A 20,847-nucleotide genomic window follows, 5' to 3' on the forward strand; every position below is an offset into this window, starting at 1 on the left:
TATGGGTATTTTTTAATTGAGATAATAAAATAAAAATATATTTTAAATCAGAAGGTAAGATGTATTTTTTACAAATATTTTAAATTACCAACCTACCTGCTTGCTTACTAAATATTTATTGAAGTCAAATTTAAGATGCTGTAATAAGGAACTAAAAATAAAAACAACAAAGGTACACGTTTTTACTAAAATATTTTTTCGAAATAAATAAATGTATTTAACTGTGTAACAATAATACATTACTAACTGAATATAAATACACTGAATATATATATATATATATATTTATATATATAATTTTAATAGCAGTTAATTTTAAAATATAATACATTAAAAGGATGAGAAGCAGTAGATTTAAATCTATCACATGCGCAACATAGCAAAAACAGACCGTTATTTCTAATACATTGATCGATCAATTGATATGATTAGAATTTAATTTAACTTAATTTTTTATATTATTCTTTCAATAAAAAAAATTAATAAAAGAAATGTTTTATTTAAATTTCACTTTTTTTAATGTTTATAAATCTTTAGTAGGAAAAAAAAATTAAAAAAACAAAGTCAATGTTGAATAGACATAACAATTAGTTAAAATTTATTTATTCATCTTTCATTGCATGAACAAATTGATTGGTATGTTGGAAATATAATACATCCATTTTTGCTATATTATATAGTAATGTATAGAGGTAATAAATGAATGCTTCAAATTTCTTTAATAACAAATAATTAAGATAAGTTGATAGATATATGAATAAAAGTAGTTAAAAGATTAATATTTGTAGGATATTATATTATAAACATATTTGAAACAAAATGACTATTACACAGATTTATTTGCCATAAAATGTTAACCTACTAAATATAACTTGAATAAACTATATATTATAATTTAAAATCGTGATTAATTAATTGTTCATGTTTGATATACAAAAGAAATCATAAATTTTTCGTACTTATGTGCTAGTAACGTTAAATAAATAATAGGTTATATATGTGACTAACTTCAGTTATTATAAGTTCATACAATATAATACAACTAATACACTATTATGTTATTAAATAAAAATAAATAACAATATATAAGATTATGAATACAATGTTCATTCAGTGAAAATTCTGGAATTAAATCGTGGATATATATTTGTTAAACCTATTATGAAGGCAATATAATAGAATCTAATGAATACAGCGAAATAGTATTTCATAATATTGTTCTTAAAATGGTGCAACAGTATAAAAAGTATACTTTGAAGACTTTTTGAGGCTGATATAGTCTATAATAGTGTAAAGTTATAAACTAAGTAGTTTATATATATATATATATATATAGTAACTTTAACACGTTAAATTATGTATTTTTAAATTTTTTTTCTGACGTTTTCACTCCACACACAAAAATAATTATGTGTTTATGTGATTGGTAAGCAAACCTTAACAATTATGGGTCTTAATTATTTTATTTTCAACATGATAATATATGATACACTCAACATATTCATTTATACAATAATATTGTTAAAAATCTAATAATTTAATAATTTTATCGTAATCGACTTAAAACTATCTATTTTTATAAGTTGAATTACTTTAAACTTATAGAACTAATTATTGTCTTTATTATTATAATATTAAATAAATAATTTTACAATAGAGGTATTTATTGGTATTAACGAAGTACAATAATACTGCAACAACAATCGCTTAAATGTATGGTACTTTTATTATTTGCTAAATATATTATTAATAACAAATTATGGTTAAAACGGTATAAGTGGTGATATTATGGTGAAACATTATTTCGGTGGGAAATAACTAATAAGAAAATTAATAATGAATTTTATACACACAAATAACGTAATTATACTTCACTAAATAACAAAATTATAATTATTTTAATGGTTTTTTGTAATATATTTTCTACCATTTATAATGAGAAATTCAATAATATGTATACACGGTTAATAATATTTTCAAATGAAACATGAAAAATAATTTTAATTATACTATATTCTCAGTGTATTACATTTCCAAAGAAATATTTGAAAAATTGTTTCTGAGATGAAGAGCCAAGTGTTCCGTTCACATCCAGTATAATAAAACAACAGATTATAATCTAGATTGTGCGATAAATAATATTTTAATTTACAAATGGCATAGTTTTATTTTTGTTTAAATAATGTAAAATAACTTTATGACAAAGTTTTCAAAAACTTACAATTAAAAATAATTATTCCAGTTATCAGCTTTAACCTCAGAAAAACGTGTAGGCTTACGTTATTCGAGTATATTAGCTATATGTATTATAATATTATATTTTTATAATATTACTTATACAAAAAAATCACAGGTTGCTGAACTGTCAGACATGACAGGAGAATAACGTTAGTTTGAAAATAAAATACAAAACAAACATATTTGAAATCAAAACAAATTGTATATAACCTATTGTTTAAATAATTTTTATAACATTATAGTTACATTAATAGTCGGTTAAACAGCTTGGTGGATTCATTGTACCGTTCATTTCATATAGACTAGCTATTGCTATAAAAATCAAATACCATAACATAAGGACAGCTCCAAACTTTCTATCCAACTTCCATCCGTTCATGTGCGTTGCCACTAACAAAAACACTACAGTCGATAGTAGTGTTAAGGTGCAATAAGTTAAGCCTAAAAACAATGATAAAAAGTATTAGATATGTATAAAATATTTTTAAAGAACGACTTAATTTTTTTTATCTCAATGAGTTTTATATAGGTCTTAAAACTAAAGCCTTAATATTTTTTTTTGTTTTGTAAAGAAATTGTTAGAAAACTGCATAAAGATAGTCTATAAGTGCTTGAACCTCCTACTTTGATTTTTGCACTTCAAACCTTCACAGAAACATACATTGTAATTTATTTTTAATATTTCCTAGACAATTTTCAAAATAACTATGCTAATATTTTTACTCTAAATACATAGTATTAATTTTGGATCCAACATATCCAAAATTACCATTTAACTTAAAATGTACTTAAATTGTTCTTGCTATAAAAACATGCATTATAAATTACAAGTAAATTTTTACTTAGGTATTCAAATTTTAATTTTAATGAAATTCAACTAACCTTTACTATACACTTTTACAGTACTTCCTGGATTAAACACGGCCGTTTGCAAAAACCAAGGCAGTCCTAAACATACTAATATATCAAACACGTTGCTTCCAATTGCATTAGATACAGCCATGTCACCGTAGCCTAAAATTAGATAAAATAATTTAACTATAGAGCTATAACCTAATACTATTTATCTTTACATTTTTGATTTGATTATAATATTAAAACTATGACTGAGAATATGAATCGTTACTTTTAAAAATGCAAATATTAATGTAAGAATATTTCTTGCCTATTATAGTTATTATTTTTTTTTTAATATATGTAACAATTACTTTATGCTTGAAGGTAATATATTGTGATATCTTTTTATAATTTTTAAAACTTTCTATTAATAGATACAATTACAATTCAAAAATGTAACAACTATTAAAAATGTAAATACAATTTGTTGTATTTACATTTTTTGTGTACATTACCTTCTTTTACTACTGCAAGACTAGATAAAGCATCTGGTACACTAACTCCAGCTGCAACAAAGGTTAGGCCCATAACTGTATCTGGTATTCCAAGCGTATTACCTGTTCAATTAAAATTTTTGTGATTTATTTTTTAATATATTTTTCATGCATATCTAAAAAAACATTGTTGTGCGATTTTTAAGTGAAGTGCTCATAACTTCATAATTTATAATTATATAATTTATTTATATATATAATTATTTATATTGATAATTATTGGTTATTTAAATTATATTAACAATGTTTTTAGTATTAATTTAGCTTACCTATAACTGTGATCATCCAAACCATAATATAAGAGTACACAGAAATCCATAGCATAGATATCACGAAAGTTAATCCATACCAGTTTTTGAATATTTCCTTTCGGCAATCTGGCATTGTATAGTAACATGTAAAATAAATTGGATACATCAAGAACCATTGAGTTACTTGGAAAATGTTTCCGTTTTCAGGTTTTAGGAGAGGATTGACCTAAATTATAAAATAGGTATACTAAACATTTTGTATTATGTGTTTAATTAGTTTAAATTGTATTTAAAATGAGCTATTTTATTAATTCATTTATTTTTCATTAATAATATTTAATGATGTTTTAAAATATATTTTTATAAATATAATATATATAAGTACAAGTAATGAGACACATACCTCATCAGCTTCATGATATACTTTAGGTATGTAGTAGTCGGGATTTTGTTGAGTTTTTGATTGTTGGTTATGTTCTTGATGGTCTATTCCTGTTGATCCAGTTGTATCATATCCTGATGGACTTTTAGTACCAGTCAATTGAATTTGTTCTTGGCCCTCCTTGGCATCTGACATAGATTGATCCGCGAATAATTCATTAATCTATAACGCAAAGTATTAGTATAGGTACTAATGTTTTTCAGAATCCGGTGAAAATAAAGTATTGACTGACTTGTCCATGGTTTCTTGGAGGAAAAGGTAAGTTCCAAGTATTTGCCCATGCTTCCAAGTACAAATTGTAATACAGCGCTACACAATAAATGACGTACGCCAGAAGCAGCATAGAACTTTCGATCCTTGCATTATATAAATACGAGTTTTACTAATCTGAATATTTTTTTTGAAAATCAAATTTACGTAGACTTTTAAATATGTACCATGAAATAGTCTCATTGTAAATGGCTAACAGCATAATAAGTATGCTAATGGTGTAGAAAAACGAGTCCCTGCAAAGGGGCCACCAGTTGAGATAAGTGACAGTCGTAGACGCTAAACCACAAACAGCTATGACGAACATAATATTGAAAACTGCAGACCCGATGACGCCACTCACTCCTATATCGTCTTTGGCTAAGAAAACTCCAATAACAACTGTAGCCAATTCAGGAGCAGAGCTGCCAGCTGCCATAAAAGTGGCACCCGCGACATCAGGACTAACTTTAAGTTCTAAAAAAATTAATTTTAAAATTATGAAAATTATTATTGATTTATATTTATATTACATGGAAATTTTGATTGATTGGAAAGCAATAAAAATCTTTTGTATTTAAAACTATATTATTATATTTTTTTTCTTTTTAAAAATAATAGTTCAAATTTAATAGAAAATAAAACATTTCAATTTTCAAAATAATTTACTTACTTATAAATGTTATATAAACTAGAATTTAAAAGAATGTGATGGTTTATATTTATACTTTTTAATTAATTTTGAAAAATTACAAACATTAACAAAAAAAGTTGAATAAAAATAATTATTCTTATAAATTAAATAAAAACTAAAATAAAACTTATGTGTTCACGTGTAACTATAAATATATTTAAGTACCTATTGTTTAATTCAATAATTATTTAATTACATTGTTAATTAATTAAATACTAATTTAGACAAATAAATTAACTATTTGAAAACCACCATAATTTATCGAAATTATCGAACAAAAAAAAAGAAAAGATTTGTGTGAATTAATTACAAATTATTTTATTTGAATTATTAATCAATTACTTTAATCCCACATCATTTAAATTTAAGATATTTTTACCTTTTATTTAATTCCATATTATATAATTTACCTTCGCAAATTCTATCCAGTGACTTCACAAAATAATGATCACAAACGATTGCTAATCCTAAGAAGCTATAAATGCATAAAATTATGTGGATTAATACTCCTCCTCGACGTCTTATTGAAGGTCTCATAAAGGGTCTGGGAAACTGTTTTATCGCTGGTGGTGTGCATTTTTCAGATTCGTCACTATTTATAATTGTCGTATTCGATGGATTTAACACCTGAAAATAAGGATTTATAAATTAATTTTTTATTACACTCGCTCGTCGTACACCGTGGCGTTATGTGCGTTCACTCTCGTTCCACAGTGTTTTTTTCTTTTCTGTCATCTGAAAAGTGTCCGTTAATCTTGGAATTAATACCAATCGTTCCTTTGTGTCACGCTGATGCCAATTCTGCTGTTCTTCGGAAGTCATAGAGTGTTTTCTACCCATCAGCGATGAAAATTTGGTAATTTTAATTAATTAATCATCTATCGCACCGGTCTCTAATTAGCAGATAATACTTATTTTCAAACTCCCCGGCCCAGCCGGCGGTCGTTCTAACCTTATCTTAAATAATAATGACCCGCACCAATAATAGACCGTCATCGAGCAGTTCTCACACTACCAATAATCATACGAACACAATAAAACCAAATTTGTCTAATAATAATTCGAATCGTACACAGGTTTCAACTTTATCAAATACTTCAAATGATGTCTTTACGGACGATGATTCTATGACCCAGATTTTAAATTAGTCACAAATAAATCAAAATGTAATCTTTCTTCTACCAGCTCAACCGGTACATTCAACAAAAAGAAAACAAAACCCGTCTTTGTCAGTTCAAATAAATTTAACCCTCTCCAAGTACCGGATAATGCTAATGATAATGAAAACACTATGGAAATTACATCCAACCAAACCACATTCCGTTACCTCCACCAATATTTGTACGAAACGTTTCTGATTTTATTGAATTAAGAAATCAATTAATAAAGCTGATTGATCCTCAAACCTTCAGCTTTAAGTCATCAGCCAATAACCTAAAAATTAACACTACCAACTCTGACTCGTATAGAGAAGTCATAAAACACCTGAAAATAGGTAATGCCGAATATCATACCTATTAAGCCCGTGAAAATAAAGCTTTTCGTATTGTCATCCGTAACTTACATCCGTCTTCTTCAATTTCCGAAGTAGGTGCTGCCATTGAAGATATCGGATATTCTGTCCGCCAAGATTCTAATGTTATCCACAAATCTACAAAATGCCCCCTCCCAATATTTTTTGTTGACCTTGAACCCGCTCAAATCAACAATGAGATTTTCAAATTTACCTCACTGCTTCATACCAAAATAAAGGTAGAAAAGTCACATATCGATAACCATATCGCAAACTACCGAGGGTGTTCATTCCATAAAAGCTTACAGTGTTCAAATTTCAAATCAAACTCAACTTTAAAAAATCATGTAAATAACAACACTATTGTAAATAGGCAGGAAACGCTATTCAGTGTAATGACCCATTCCCCTCCTCCTAACATTAATGATAGCAAAACTTTTCCTAATCTTTCCAATCCTAGCAGGTGTTCCCCAAGGAAGCGATCTCTCTCCTAACTTCTACAATATTTTCTCTTCTGACATCTCCCAAACCAATGACACCATCATATAGCTACCTACGCCGACGACACAGCAATCCTATCATCTAACAGGAACCCAACCGTAGCATTCAACGCTCTTCAAAATCACCTTGATCTTATAAATAAATGGTCCTCTAATTGGAAAATTAAAATTAATGCCGACAAATCTGTTCATGTTCCTTTCACTCTAAATAAAAAAAATCTACCTATTCCTACCCTCCATGAAATACCTATTCCCTCCTCATCTCAAATAAAATACCTTGGTATTATTTTAGATAAAATATTAACCTGGGGTCCTCACCTAAAAAACAAAAGAAAGTCACTAAATTCTAGATTACACCTATTACGTCCCGTACTAAAATCTAAACTTCCACTTCATAATAAATTAATTTTATATAAAGCAATGCTAAGACCAATCTGGTCATATGGAGCCCAAATATGGGATTGTGCCAAACTATTGTAATTAAAAACTATTGAAGCTTTCCAATCGATCTCTTTTCGTACAATCACGTCCGCTCCTTGGTATATTTCCAATCACACCCTCCACAAAGACTTAAACATAGAAGCAGTTGATAATTTAGTTAAAATTTACTATAAAAAGTTCCACTCAAAATTACTTCTCCATCCCAACCCACTTATCGCAAATCAACACTAGGTCTCAATCCCGGACAACTCTCTCCCCCCTCCTGGTCGTCTTAAACGATGTTGGTGCCGAGATCTTTTAAACTGAAAATGTGCTAGTTTAGCATTCACGTCTATGGGTCCTATCACTGGATAGCTTCCCTGCTCGCCGTCACATTTTGCTATCATATTTGCTAATTGTATTTTTTTTTTTTTATACAGATTGTAAATGTTATTTTATTTTATATTTTAATAAAAAAAAAAAAAAAAAATGTATTAATAAACAGTCCAGTCTAAAGTCTTAAGTATCAAAATATAACGCTAAAATTGCATAAAATAAAATATATGTTATATAAAATGATTTATAATTTAGGTACCTTGATGACAAATGAAAAATAAAAATAATATACATCTAATATTCATTACTAATCAATATTAGATTTCTTAAGGCTTATTCTTTATTATGATGATATTGTCACGGAGAGCTCTTATTTACATATATTATAATATTTATAATGGAATAACCCACTTGAATGTTTAAATAATACGTTTGACTATCACAATGAAAGCTATTATAAAAAATATAAAAAAACCAATTTGACTTGTTAACAATAAAATATATTAATGTTTAGTTGGATATTATATTAGTATACAATGTTATAATATCAGTTATGGTATTTAAGTGTTATGGATTTTTAAAGAAAATATCAACAAAATTCATAAGAGGACTTCTTGATACATGTACAATTTAAGTGTAAAAATATGTATTACGCGGAAAAAAATTCATTAAATGTATATTTATAATGGAGTCTCAAATATTTATTTATTTTTTATTTTTTTAAGAGAAGAACATTATCTGTCATGAACCTTTTTTTATTTTTTCATTGACATAAATGGATAAAAAGGTATTTATATATTAATATTTGTAAAATATTAAATTTTTATCTAATTACAAAGATAAGTTATCGAAAATATAAAATCGTTACATCATAGATAATGTTTTCTTCTATAAAACTAAAATAAAAGAAATTAAGGTACACTAAATGATTTTGTTCCATACAATAAAGTTTTTTCAATCTAAATCATAAATAAATTAATATTTTTTTTGTAAATTTGCGGACACGATCATGACCACATCACGCGTCATGCATTAGCATGTATGCTCCTATATTGCAGCTCATACCGTCATCGATGGAGGTGTAAAGGACCGGATCCAAGTCTTAGAAGGCTGAGGTGCAAATACTAATTAGAGGCCCCTTGAATTTTTTTTTTTTTGTTAAAGTAACTTATTTTTTCGTTTTTATGCATACATTTTCAAGTATACATTTAGACATTTCAATTTATAAATTTACTATTAAAAGTTTTTAAATGAAACACAATTTAATAAATATAAAATTAAAGAGCACGAAAAAAGAAAAAGACAATTTTAATTTTAGATTTTGGTTTGAAATGTCTCTCAGAAAAAGGTTTAAAGCCCCGGTGCATTGCACCCCTGCGCTCCTACTAAATCCAGCACTGGCGTTACATCCGGCGGAGGTACACTTTTGAGTATCACGTCTTCTTAAAGAAATGTTATAATAATCTATACAAAATAATATTATATGTGTGAATGTTTTTCTTATATCAGTTATATAATCTTATATATTAAAAAAATGTATGAAAACTAAAGTCAGTTTGGCCGTTTTTTCTAGCCGATTTCCTTCATTTTCATTTAAATGAAAGGTGTTTAGACACATATATGTCATCAATCATTGAAATTTACTCAACTCCTATCAACGCGATTCTTCCCTATACACTTCTTATGGGACACATTCACTCAAGAAATTCGAATTTTCATAGCTCTTCTTCTGATGAATGGATCTTGATCATTTCACTCTCAGAACACTCAGTGGATCAAACTCTTTCTTTTGAGATATTTACTACTTAAATTCGTTGAGCTTGAGGAAAGTTATGTGTGCACAATCAATTTTACTTTCAATTTTTACAAAAAACTGCATTCTCATTGGCTCTTACCCAGTGATAAAACAACAAACAAATCACCAACAATACTAATATTATTACTTATATTAGCTAATATTATCTGGAAGGAAGCACTGTAAAATAATTTTATGTAATAACTACACTCTCTCATACATAGTCTATCCTAATTCTGCGGAAAATATATTTTAATAAACACTCTCTGTCATTTTGATATAATACTCATTTATTAATTTATTAAAATGTGTTTATGTATTGATCCATTGCAAATTTTTGCAATGGGTATACTAGTAAATATTATAATATTTGTTAAATATATAAAATCAATACAATAAAGTTTATTTTCTAATTAATTTTGGTTTTTGAATACTACATTATATTTAATGTACTTCATCCATTTGATAGAATATTATGCATTTTAGTTAACAAATTAACACAATTTTACTAAAAATAAAACGTGTAAACAGAAGTATTAAGTTTTAATAATCAGTATCGTGATTGTGGCAATAACATTTATTAATTTGTTATAATTGTTATTCATTTGTAAAGTTGTTTATTTGTTAAAGTATATAAATAATTATAAAATATAATTTAATGATTAAAATACGTTATTTTATTGGTTTTTATGGTAACTGAATAGTGAGCTCGGCAAGGTTGAGTTCACTCACTTAGTATGTGTAATGTATATTCTGAAAATATGATGGATGAAACTGTTAGAGACGATAGAAATGGGGTAACATAGGTGGATCTAAAATTAAAACAATTAAATTTGCAGATGATCAAGCTATAGTTACTGGATCAGTAAAAGTACTTTGTAAAGTGATAAGTAAAATAAATTGTACAGTAAAAAAAATATAATATGAAAATAAACGTCAGCAAAACAAAAACGATGGTGATTCCAAAAACGAAGACAGCAGTAGAAATTTCAATATATGGTTATTAAATAAAACAGATGAACTATATCTACTTCTTAAGCCAATTACATATGATGCTAGATGTAAAATTAAATTTAGGAAAAGAATTTAAATTATGACGATTGCATTTTACAAAAAAAAAATTAATAGATCCAATCATCAAAGAAGATAAATATTACACTCAGAAATAAAATACTGAATACTTATATGACGTATAAAATTATACTCAGCGAAGACATGGACTAACAAAAAAAATGAAAAAGAATCGTTAAAAGCATTTGAGATATCGTGCTATCGATGTATGCAAAAGTTAACTAGGTAGAGTAACAAATAATTAAGTACTACAGCAAGTAAATGAACAAAGAACAATGATACCTACCATAAAAACGAAAATATTACAATGATATGGACAAACTTTAAGACATTATAGTTTTATTCAAGTAGTTCTAGAAGGAATTATAACAGAAAAAAAAGGAAGAGAAAGACCTAAAATAAATGTTATACCACAGAACTAAGTTTAAAATATGTATATGTTACCGGCAATATGGATAATTCAGGTATTTTGCAAAATGCCTAAGCATTATACAAATTGCCGACCTATTTTAGGCAATATAAATAAAACATATGATTTTCAATATTATTTTATATAAAACCTAGGTATTTTAATAAATATCTAGACGTTATGCAAAATACCAATTTTTTTTAAGTATAAAATATTTTATTACATATTATATTTCATTAAGATTCTTATAATTACTATACATTACTCATATTACAGACAAAATTTAATTTTTATCTATTATTATATTATTACTTTTATATAAATATTTTACTTAAACTATTATTTACTTATTATAACATCTTGTAGAAAAGTGACATTTTGAAGTACACAAAATTTTATTTTTAAGGCATATACACTTTTTCTATTGATACTTGGACTAACAAACAGATTTTAAAAATTCTTGGCCAATTCTTGTGGATTGAATTTTTATAAACTCATTATCCTGTTCATCAGATAAAAAACTAGTAGTAGTGGCCAAATTTTTAAAAAAATTTTGTAGTTTGTTTTAAAAATTGACTTCATATAAATCGTATCCATAGCAATACCATAACGAGACACGAAAATGACAAGAAAAATGACGATATTGTAATGAAATTATTAGAACGTTCAATAATGTACCTCAAATTTATTATTATAGTAGTAGAAGAATCTTAATCTTTATTGCGTTAAATCATGCACCCACATTTATGAAAAACTGTAAAGTCGTTGGTAATAGGCAATGCCCAATTTTGTTTATTTTTATCATATTGTGTACCCCACGTTTATCATTATACATAAAACCTAGAGAAAGCTCGTATTATATTTATTGCCGAATGATTTTTGGCATTTTGTAAAATACCAGATTATCCATATTTCCGGTAACATATATATTAAAAGTAAAATAGAAGATTGAGAGGAATGTAAGAGAGTTTGTAGCAAGATAATACCACTCTAAAGACTAAAAGACCTAAAGAAGAAATATTTGAACAATTTTAAAAATAATTCATGTTTTGCATATTTATTTATTATCAAATGATAATTGGTTTTTTTTTAATCAGTTTTGAAAATTTGAAGTAATAACAATATATTAATTATGTAAAAAATATTAGATTTAATTCAAAATAAATCAAAATACTTACCGAAGAGTTCTCTGTAGTTTTGTTTTCATTTTGTAAAATTAAAGGAGTCGGAAAAATTGTTGATCCGTCACCAGACCCAAAACTATCTTCTGTATTTACTGGATTTTCGGTTGGAAGTGGCTTGTTTGTGGACATCAATGGGACTATCGGAGTCGACAAATTGTTCTGGGTACAATCTATGATTGCAGTCAGAGCGGCGTAAAGTAATAAAAATCCACCCCATATCAATATCGAACATGATCTACTTGGCCTCCTCTGTCCAACCATATGACGAACACGCAAAACGTTCTAGAACAAAATAAAAACATTATATTGTACAGGTTTAGAAGTAAATACTAGTTCTTAACTATTAAATTATATTTGTAAATGTTTATCGATCGAAAAATTGCAATTATTATCATAAAATATGAATTTTTATTAAAAAACAGAAAATATATATAGCTTATATAATTTAAAATATAATGAATATAATTTATAGCAGGGCTTGAAATCGATTTCAAATATCGATAAAAAACGTTAAAAATCTTTTAGAAAATCAAAATCAATATCAAAATCGTTAATGGTTGATAATGATTTTCAAAATTTATATTGAAATTGAAAGAAGTTAAAATCTATATTTTATATTAAAATCAAAATCATTTTAATAATTTAAACGATTTTAAATCAAATTAATTTAAAATTCAACAGCCACAGGTCTATTTATATTGTCAATTCGTAGACATTGCTATATTTGGTAATAACATTGATTATACATAATAATAAATAACTAGTACCTATTTTGTTTTCTTAGAATATTTACGGTAAGGAATCGGCGTTCGATGAGCGATTGTTGTTTTTATTCACACGTTTTATTCCATATAATATACTATATATAGACATTTTGTAGTGTATTATTATGGATATAACATATTAATTTATAATATTCCATTGGCTGTTACCCGTGAGTTATACTTTTAACCAATAATATACAATCAAATAACCTAAAATAGTTTTATATTGTATTTGTGCAGTTTTGCTAGGTGTCATCATATTTGTCCCACTTATAATTTAAAACATTGTTCTCATATTTAGTTAAATTGTGTCCGAGTCTATGAGTAAAAAACTTTATTTTACATTTTAATCATTTCACATAAATGTATCCCTATATAGTTTACTTAATTTTAGCTTCACTTTCATATTATGTTTTATCATTTTTAAGACACTTTAATAATAATTTTAATTTGTATTAAATGTTTTATAACATAGGTAATAAAAAAATGGATTTAAATATATACTATCTACATCAGTAGCTTGTCGCTACATCCTACAACACTATTATGCTAATGATGTACAACAATTTGAGAAATTATTATAAGTCATGGATTACATTCTGTTGTGAACTCGAAATCGAAAAAAAATAAATACCAATTTCTGAAACCGATATTGAAAAAAATGAACATCGATATTCGAAATCAAAAACGAAATTACAAAAAATAAATATCACAATATTTGAAACCAAAATCGAAATTAAAAAAAACTAATACAATTGTTGACTAGAACCATAAAAAGAATTTTATCAGACGTATTTCGCCAGTCGTATTACTGTTGATTTTAGCTGGAAAAAATGTACGAAACATAACAAGACAGTGGACTGTACAAGGAATGAGGATGAGATATATATATATATATATATATATACGTAACCTAGTGTGACCATTAACAATATAAACTAAAAAAAATTATACTATTTGACATATATTAACATATAACAAATAATTAGTCCGATCAAAACAACTATATATAATAATAACAAAAAGAAAAGACGAACGTGACCTGACCCTCCTGGAACCGATGGGATGACGCCGTTGATGGTGAACGCTGAAGTCTGGAACTGGCCGGACGGCAAGTTACAGTATGGTGGTGGCGACAGAACAACCGTGGCCGAAACGCAATCAAAATAAAAATATACACCGGACGGTGATATTCGGAAGAGACAGGCGAACACGTGGTCGACGCCCTTGCGCGTATGAACCCGGAAATCAAGTGGTGGAAAAAACACGCTGATACTGATTGGCGTGACGGAGGCGCAAAAGCCTGGTTCACATTCACGCTTAGCGAGACAAAAAAAACACGAGGACTCACACGCGAGTAGTACAGAGTGCCGTCGACAGACGCAAAAAAATGCCGGTCGAAGTATATCTGAGCTATGTGTGTGTCGCGACGGACGCCTGCAAAAACGGTGCGATAGCCATCAGAAAATGCACTGCAATCGAAGACAGGTGATAACGCTGGTAGTCGTCGATCATTTCCCGTGAAAAATCGGTTGGCGACGGAGCGGCGCGCTGTCTCGACAGAATCACTATTGCATTAACGGGCATGCACTCGTCGGTCTGTGAGGACGCGCAAAGGCTTTATTTTAGCAGCCCAATCTGTTCCCAACAAATCAAAATTGAAATTAAAATCGACATTTTTTTTATTTCGATTTCAAGCTCTGATTTATAATTTAGTAAATTAATGAAACGAGAAATGTTTTATTATATTCGTGTTTGCTTACATGATTTTAGCCAAAAATTTTACACCGATTATCAAAATTAAAAGATATTTATTAAATAAAATGTTATAAATTTGATGCTTTGAAAGGACTTAATCGACGAGTTTCCTATTATTTTTCTTAAAAATTGCAAAAAACTGACTAAAAGATGTACGAATACGACAACACTTAAAGCATGCCGGTTTTCAAAAAAATTTAATTTTCGTTCTTTACGGAACTCTAACAATAATAATCATAGAGACATGAAATTTTCACTGAATGCTTATGTTACCATTTTATATAGGTGGTATAAGTATAATTTTAAAAAGATATTTTAATCTATTTATTAAAAACTATCTGACCCAACAAACGTTGTTTTGTCATATAAATTATTTCTAGAGAATATTTTGTTAGAAAAAAATAACTAATTTACTATAGGTGTGTAAGGACATGATGTATAAGTGGAAGAGTTATGGAGCGCTGTGAACGATGACGAAATATAAAAATGAAAAAACATCAATCATTTATTTTTTTTAATAATTTATCAAAATTGATACTTTAAAATTATACATATTGATGATTATGACAATATTAGTAAAAAAAACAATATCAATCACTCTATGCAACAGAGTGTACAATATTTTTTGTTGTCCCATATTTCGCCAGCACAAATAAACTGGTTTATTCGAGAGCACGCCACGTATAATTGTTCGTGTGAAAAACATGATGTGCTCAAATCTAAGCCACAGACAGACATCGTTTAACCTTGAGACTTATTGATAGTTATTGCAAATGCCAATCTAATTGAAAATTGAAGGCGTTTAAATCGTATTGGTACATCTGTGGATATAATAGGGATTCGCGGTAATAATATATTTTCACCTCGAAATTTGCCATTTAAAATGATGGCTTCGATAACATTTTTCATTAATTTTTTAATGGCTAATCGCGTGCCGTTGCACAACCGTGGTGGACTCAAATTACGAAGAAAAATAACCGGAGATCCAACCTTCAGTTGTAAATTATGCGGTGGCATGCCTGGTAAATCCAATGAGTTTAAAAACTCTGTTGGATAATTTACAGCTTCAGCAGTATCGCAAGCTGTATCAATAGATTTTTATGACACCAAATCTCCTGGTAACAAATGTATCTTGAGATTCAATTCGTTGACGTCCACATATTTTGCTGCTAAAATTGCTCTTTCTGCCAGCCACTCATGATTTGTGTATTGTTTATGTACATTGGGAAATTTTTGATCAATGAGAGCATTTAGCGAATCAATGATTGTGCAGAATTCGGTCGGTAATTGTGTGCATTCCGTTTCATCTATAGTAACTTTCCCATCACCAATATCTAACAACTGCTTTGAGAATCTTCCGCACGCAGCTTTTTTTGATTGAATCGCAAGTATCGTAATCGTTCGCTCTTTATCTTTACATACATGTCGACCATAAATTGTTGACAAAGCTCACAACATCGTAGAATAACGCTGCCCTGATCGCACCTAATCACTAACCGATATGCATAATAATCCTTCGAATTAACATTCTTGTTTGTTTTGGCACCTGTTGCGGGATCTTGTTCTTTAATATTTATGCAATACTCCTAATTTAATACCAAAAATAAAATTAATAGCTTTTAAATAGTTTTTTAATAGTTTCTTATAGTATCATTTAGTAATTCATTTTCAATTGCGCAATTATCGACAGGGTCAAAAATTATTAAATTAAACTACGATTTATTAAACAGTAGCACTTAGGAGTATAAAAAACCGATAAAAACCTATTCGCAAACCTACCAAATATATATACAAAATTTCATTAAAATCGGTTAAGCCGTTTTGGGAGAGTATGGTCACAAACACTGTGATACGAGATTTTTATATATATATATATATAGAGATTGAAATTTTCATGTTTCTTCAATTTTTTCGACAATATTGATAAAATAATTTTGATAAGATAAAATGTCTTGAAAATCTAATATAAAGTTCCTTATAGATATCAATGATTAATTAATGCAAGAAAATTGAGCTTAATATAAAAAAAAAAATACAAGTGTTTAAATATTAAATCTTGACAAAAAGATAAAAATAATTTTCATAATATTTTTTTATATTCAAAATTTCATAACATTTTCAATTTTCATACTAATGGCTTGAAAATTGGGCGTAAGATTTTTCACAACATTTTCTTTATACCCCCCTAAAATTTTTTTACCAAAATATCACAAGTTTTTATGAGTATTACAATATAAAATGTTATTGAAATCAGAAATTTAAACAAACTTCCATTAAACGTTAACAATTATTTAGTATACTAAATAAATAAAATAATAAATAATTTTACAAAAGATATTGCATAGTTTCAAATTATTTTAATAAAATTACTGTTGTTTACATGCGCTTAAAAATTCCGAATTTTCCAAATTGTAAATATCTTTAATTTTTATAAAAGTTAGAACATTAAAACTTTAAATCCCTTTTTTTAAGAAATTTGGTTCTCCTACTTAGTTAACTATTTTCAAAATTAAAACTGACCCACCCAATTTTTTTTTTTTTTTGAGAGCCATTGGTTTCAAGTTTTAAAGATCAATACAGCAATATCATATACTCTCCAGACCGTGGAGTGTCACTCGATCTAAGATCTCGCCTTGTTTTATGTTTATTTGATTATCTTATAGAAACTAGAGAACTATAGTATTAATTCTAGTTTATTTTATTGATTCATTTTATAATCTATTATTTTTCATTTTTAAACAAATTATAAACAAATAGATATTTAGCATATTCTAGTAAATTTATTTTTATGTAACCTATTTTAAATGTTAGGAAGAAAAAATTAGATTATTTTTAAAATCCTTAAAATATTGTGATTTCAAATGTTTCTTATACATATAAGCTATAATTTGACATTCTTTAGGGTGGGTTAGCAGAACAATGCAGTCAATGGCATGTTCGGCATTTTACAAACACAAAGAATGTCAGTTTTCTGATAAGACATAAAAGAAAATATGACTGAAGGAGGGAAAATAATCCTGTTGGTATTTTATATACACCAACATTTTATTGACATAAGTAGGTATATGAATATAAAATACCAGCATAATTTATTTAGCAAAAATAAGTCTAAATAGAAGCATAATTATTAATTTGTAGTCATAATTTTGATTGCATGACATAATGCAACATTTATGTAGTTAAAATACATATTTTTCAATAGGATTTTTACAGTTAATAATAATTGAAATAATTTTCAATACTAAAAAAATAGTATTTTAATTATGTACTCATAATTTGTCAATTTTTATTAACGAAAGGTTGACGAGTAATCAAAATTTTTTTTTGTGACTTTCAATTTTTTTTTGTTTCGTTAATTAAATTACCAGATAAAGTTTTTTAAAATATATGTATATTATTAAAATATTTAAAAAGATGAATTTTTTAAATCAGCCTTTTTAAAGAGTTCTTATACGTACAGTACGCCCCCAAAACTTATTATCGATTTCAACTGTTTCTACTCTACTGTCGCTCCACTCATATTTGCAGTCGAAAACTATATTATATAGATATATTTAATAATACAATTTTTATATGCTCTGTTTACTCATCTTTAATGGTGTCAAATAGATCCGTCAGCTATTTTTTCCGTCAGCATATCTATGTACAGTTCATAGCAACATCATTTTAATAAATAATACATTAGCATTTGTATATTTTATATGTTATATTTATTATTTAATACGTTTGTTTAGTTACAAAAAATAAATACACATCATTAGAGCCAACATACGTGTTCTATGATTAAAAATCGGTCGATTACCCCTATATGAAAGTACGTATATTATAAATTTTTTCTTGTTGTTTTGACGCCCCGCATTGTTTTTCAAATTGACGTCGTGTCATTATAAATAACGTTTATCCATTGTCAGTCGACGAGACAGAATATCGGATTTCGTCAAAAATATTAAAAAAAAATCATTGAAAAGGGAAAAAAAGAATAAATGGACATGCACATACACGCACACCCGGTAATGTGCACATGCGTGTTAAAAATATGGCAAACGAACGAGCATTATATTGTAAACGGCCATGTAATCTCTTTTGTATTGTTAATGAGACAGCAAGTGCACTCCACCATACCGCAGCTGTGCGCACGCCGTTCGTCGTACCGAGAGACGGGTAAAGTAGGTTTAGCAGCCACATCTCTTCGTAATACTCTGCCCCTTTCCCTCTGTCTTTTATTTCCCCCCATCAAACCCAGAAGGCACTGAACCCACCGTCCACCCAATAACAATAATAATGGGATCGGACACCTGTCAGCGAAATTCGCTTCCTGAAAACCCAATTACACTCTGAAATGTCATCGAGGGCTGCGCATGACGTTTATCGAGACCAAAGCCGTCCGCACCGATGCGGCGTGTGTCTCGCGGACATGTTTTTATTCGATTCGCGCGTAATCGGACTGTAGTGACACAACGAAACGATTAAAATGTAAGCAATGTTTATTGTTGTACTCATTTTGCAATTATTGCCATTATTACTACAACGGTTATCGTAATAACCATTACGGGTATAATATTTACATACGTATTACAACGATGGTCGTTACAATTTTACCTTTTGACCCACGTCCGAATTCGTCTGCGATCGCGGCGACGTGATGACGCGGTGCGGGTGCAGTTGTATAGTCGATTGCTGCTGCTGCTGCTGCTGCTCCTGTGCGGCAAACGTTACTAACCCGTTGAGCTTAGAGGGATGCGCGCGTGCAGTGGCCACCAAGTGGGTTGCGTCAACGCGGGTGGGCGCAGGAGAAACAATCGAGTTGGAAAGCGGACCCTCGGAGAGGGGGAACAAGATGGTGCGTGAAAGACAATAACTGGACGACGAATCGGTAAAAATATACCGAGACGCGGGAGCGTAAAATACGATCGTGGTCGGCGAGACGGATGGATGAATTGATCGTGGAACAAAAGTTAGGTAACCCCGCACCAGCTGATACTCAAAACGAATTATTATCGAAATACGTGCGCGCGGCCGTGACACCGATGATAATCGCAACGCGACAGTAAATGTACGGACCCGATGCGATTTGACGGGGGCCAGTGGCGGTGGACGTGCACGGCAGAAGGGTAGACGGTTTACACTGGCCGCCGTGCGTACACACACACAGCTCACCACTGTTACGCGCTCGAGAGTGTAGCGCGCGCGCGGCTCACGTTCGTGCGAGTGTGTTCGAGAGTATATACGTGTAGGCGCGTGTGCGCGACATGGAGAGAGAGTGAGAGAAAGAGAGAGAGTGAGAGGGAGAGAGAGTGAGAGGGAGTGAGAAAGAAAGCGTTTGCGCGTTTACGGGTGCCAAAGCGCAAGCTCGGCCGCGAATCCGCAAAAGTCGAATAGCGTTTGTGTAACAACACGCGGGGCAAACGTATCGATATTCCGATGGCGCCGCTGTCTCTGCCCGCCCGCCGCCGCACGTATACGTTCGGTGACGGTGTGTAGGCCGGTCGCAGACATCGTCTGTTCGCTTACTGTTCGCTCTTCGCCACTGGCGTCCGCGGACACCCATCCTAACGTATCGATGCACGACGTGCACTTCGTGACCCGAATCTACTCAGATTTATAAAATGTTTAACTATTACAATATGATTACTTCATAAAACACTATAATTCGGTACTATTTAAGATACGTACTTCTTAAGCGACGATATCTTAGTTCGTTTCACGATTGTAGATTCGTAATTCAAAAGACTTTAATTTACTATTTTAACATTTTTTAAGTATTACCTATTAACTTTGTTTTGTTATTTTTATTACTTAATATTTTATTTCCTTTTTTGTTGTTTTAATGTT

The 20,847-nt window shown here is 29.0% G+C and overlaps 1 protein-coding gene across 1 annotated transcript; it reads right to left on the minus strand.

Moving 5' to 3' along the window:
• Positions 1–1,983: 1,983 nt before the first annotated feature.
• Positions 1,984–20,189, minus strand: LOC112686383 (probable sodium/potassium/calcium exchanger CG1090). Its single transcript, XM_025558618.1, has 10 exons — positions 19,615–20,189; positions 12,488–12,775; positions 5,676–5,892; positions 4,760–5,048; positions 4,555–4,678; positions 4,284–4,484; positions 3,899–4,106; positions 3,591–3,692; positions 3,121–3,252; positions 1,984–2,679 (listed from the first exon to the last, which is right to left on the minus strand). Exons 2-10 carry the CDS (start codon positions 12,752–12,754, stop codon positions 2,486–2,488), a joined length of 1,734 nt encoding a protein of 577 aa, XP_025414403.1. The 5' UTR covers positions 12,755–12,775; positions 19,615–20,189; the 3' UTR covers positions 1,984–2,485.
• Between the last annotated feature and the right edge of the window lie 658 nt (positions 20,190–20,847).

This window comes from Sipha flava, unplaced genomic scaffold, assembly GCF_003268045.1.
Source record: "Sipha flava isolate LNK unplaced genomic scaffold, YSA_version1 108_pilon_pilon, whole genome shotgun sequence".
NCBI lineage: Eukaryota > Metazoa > Arthropoda > Insecta > Hemiptera > Aphididae > Sipha > Sipha flava.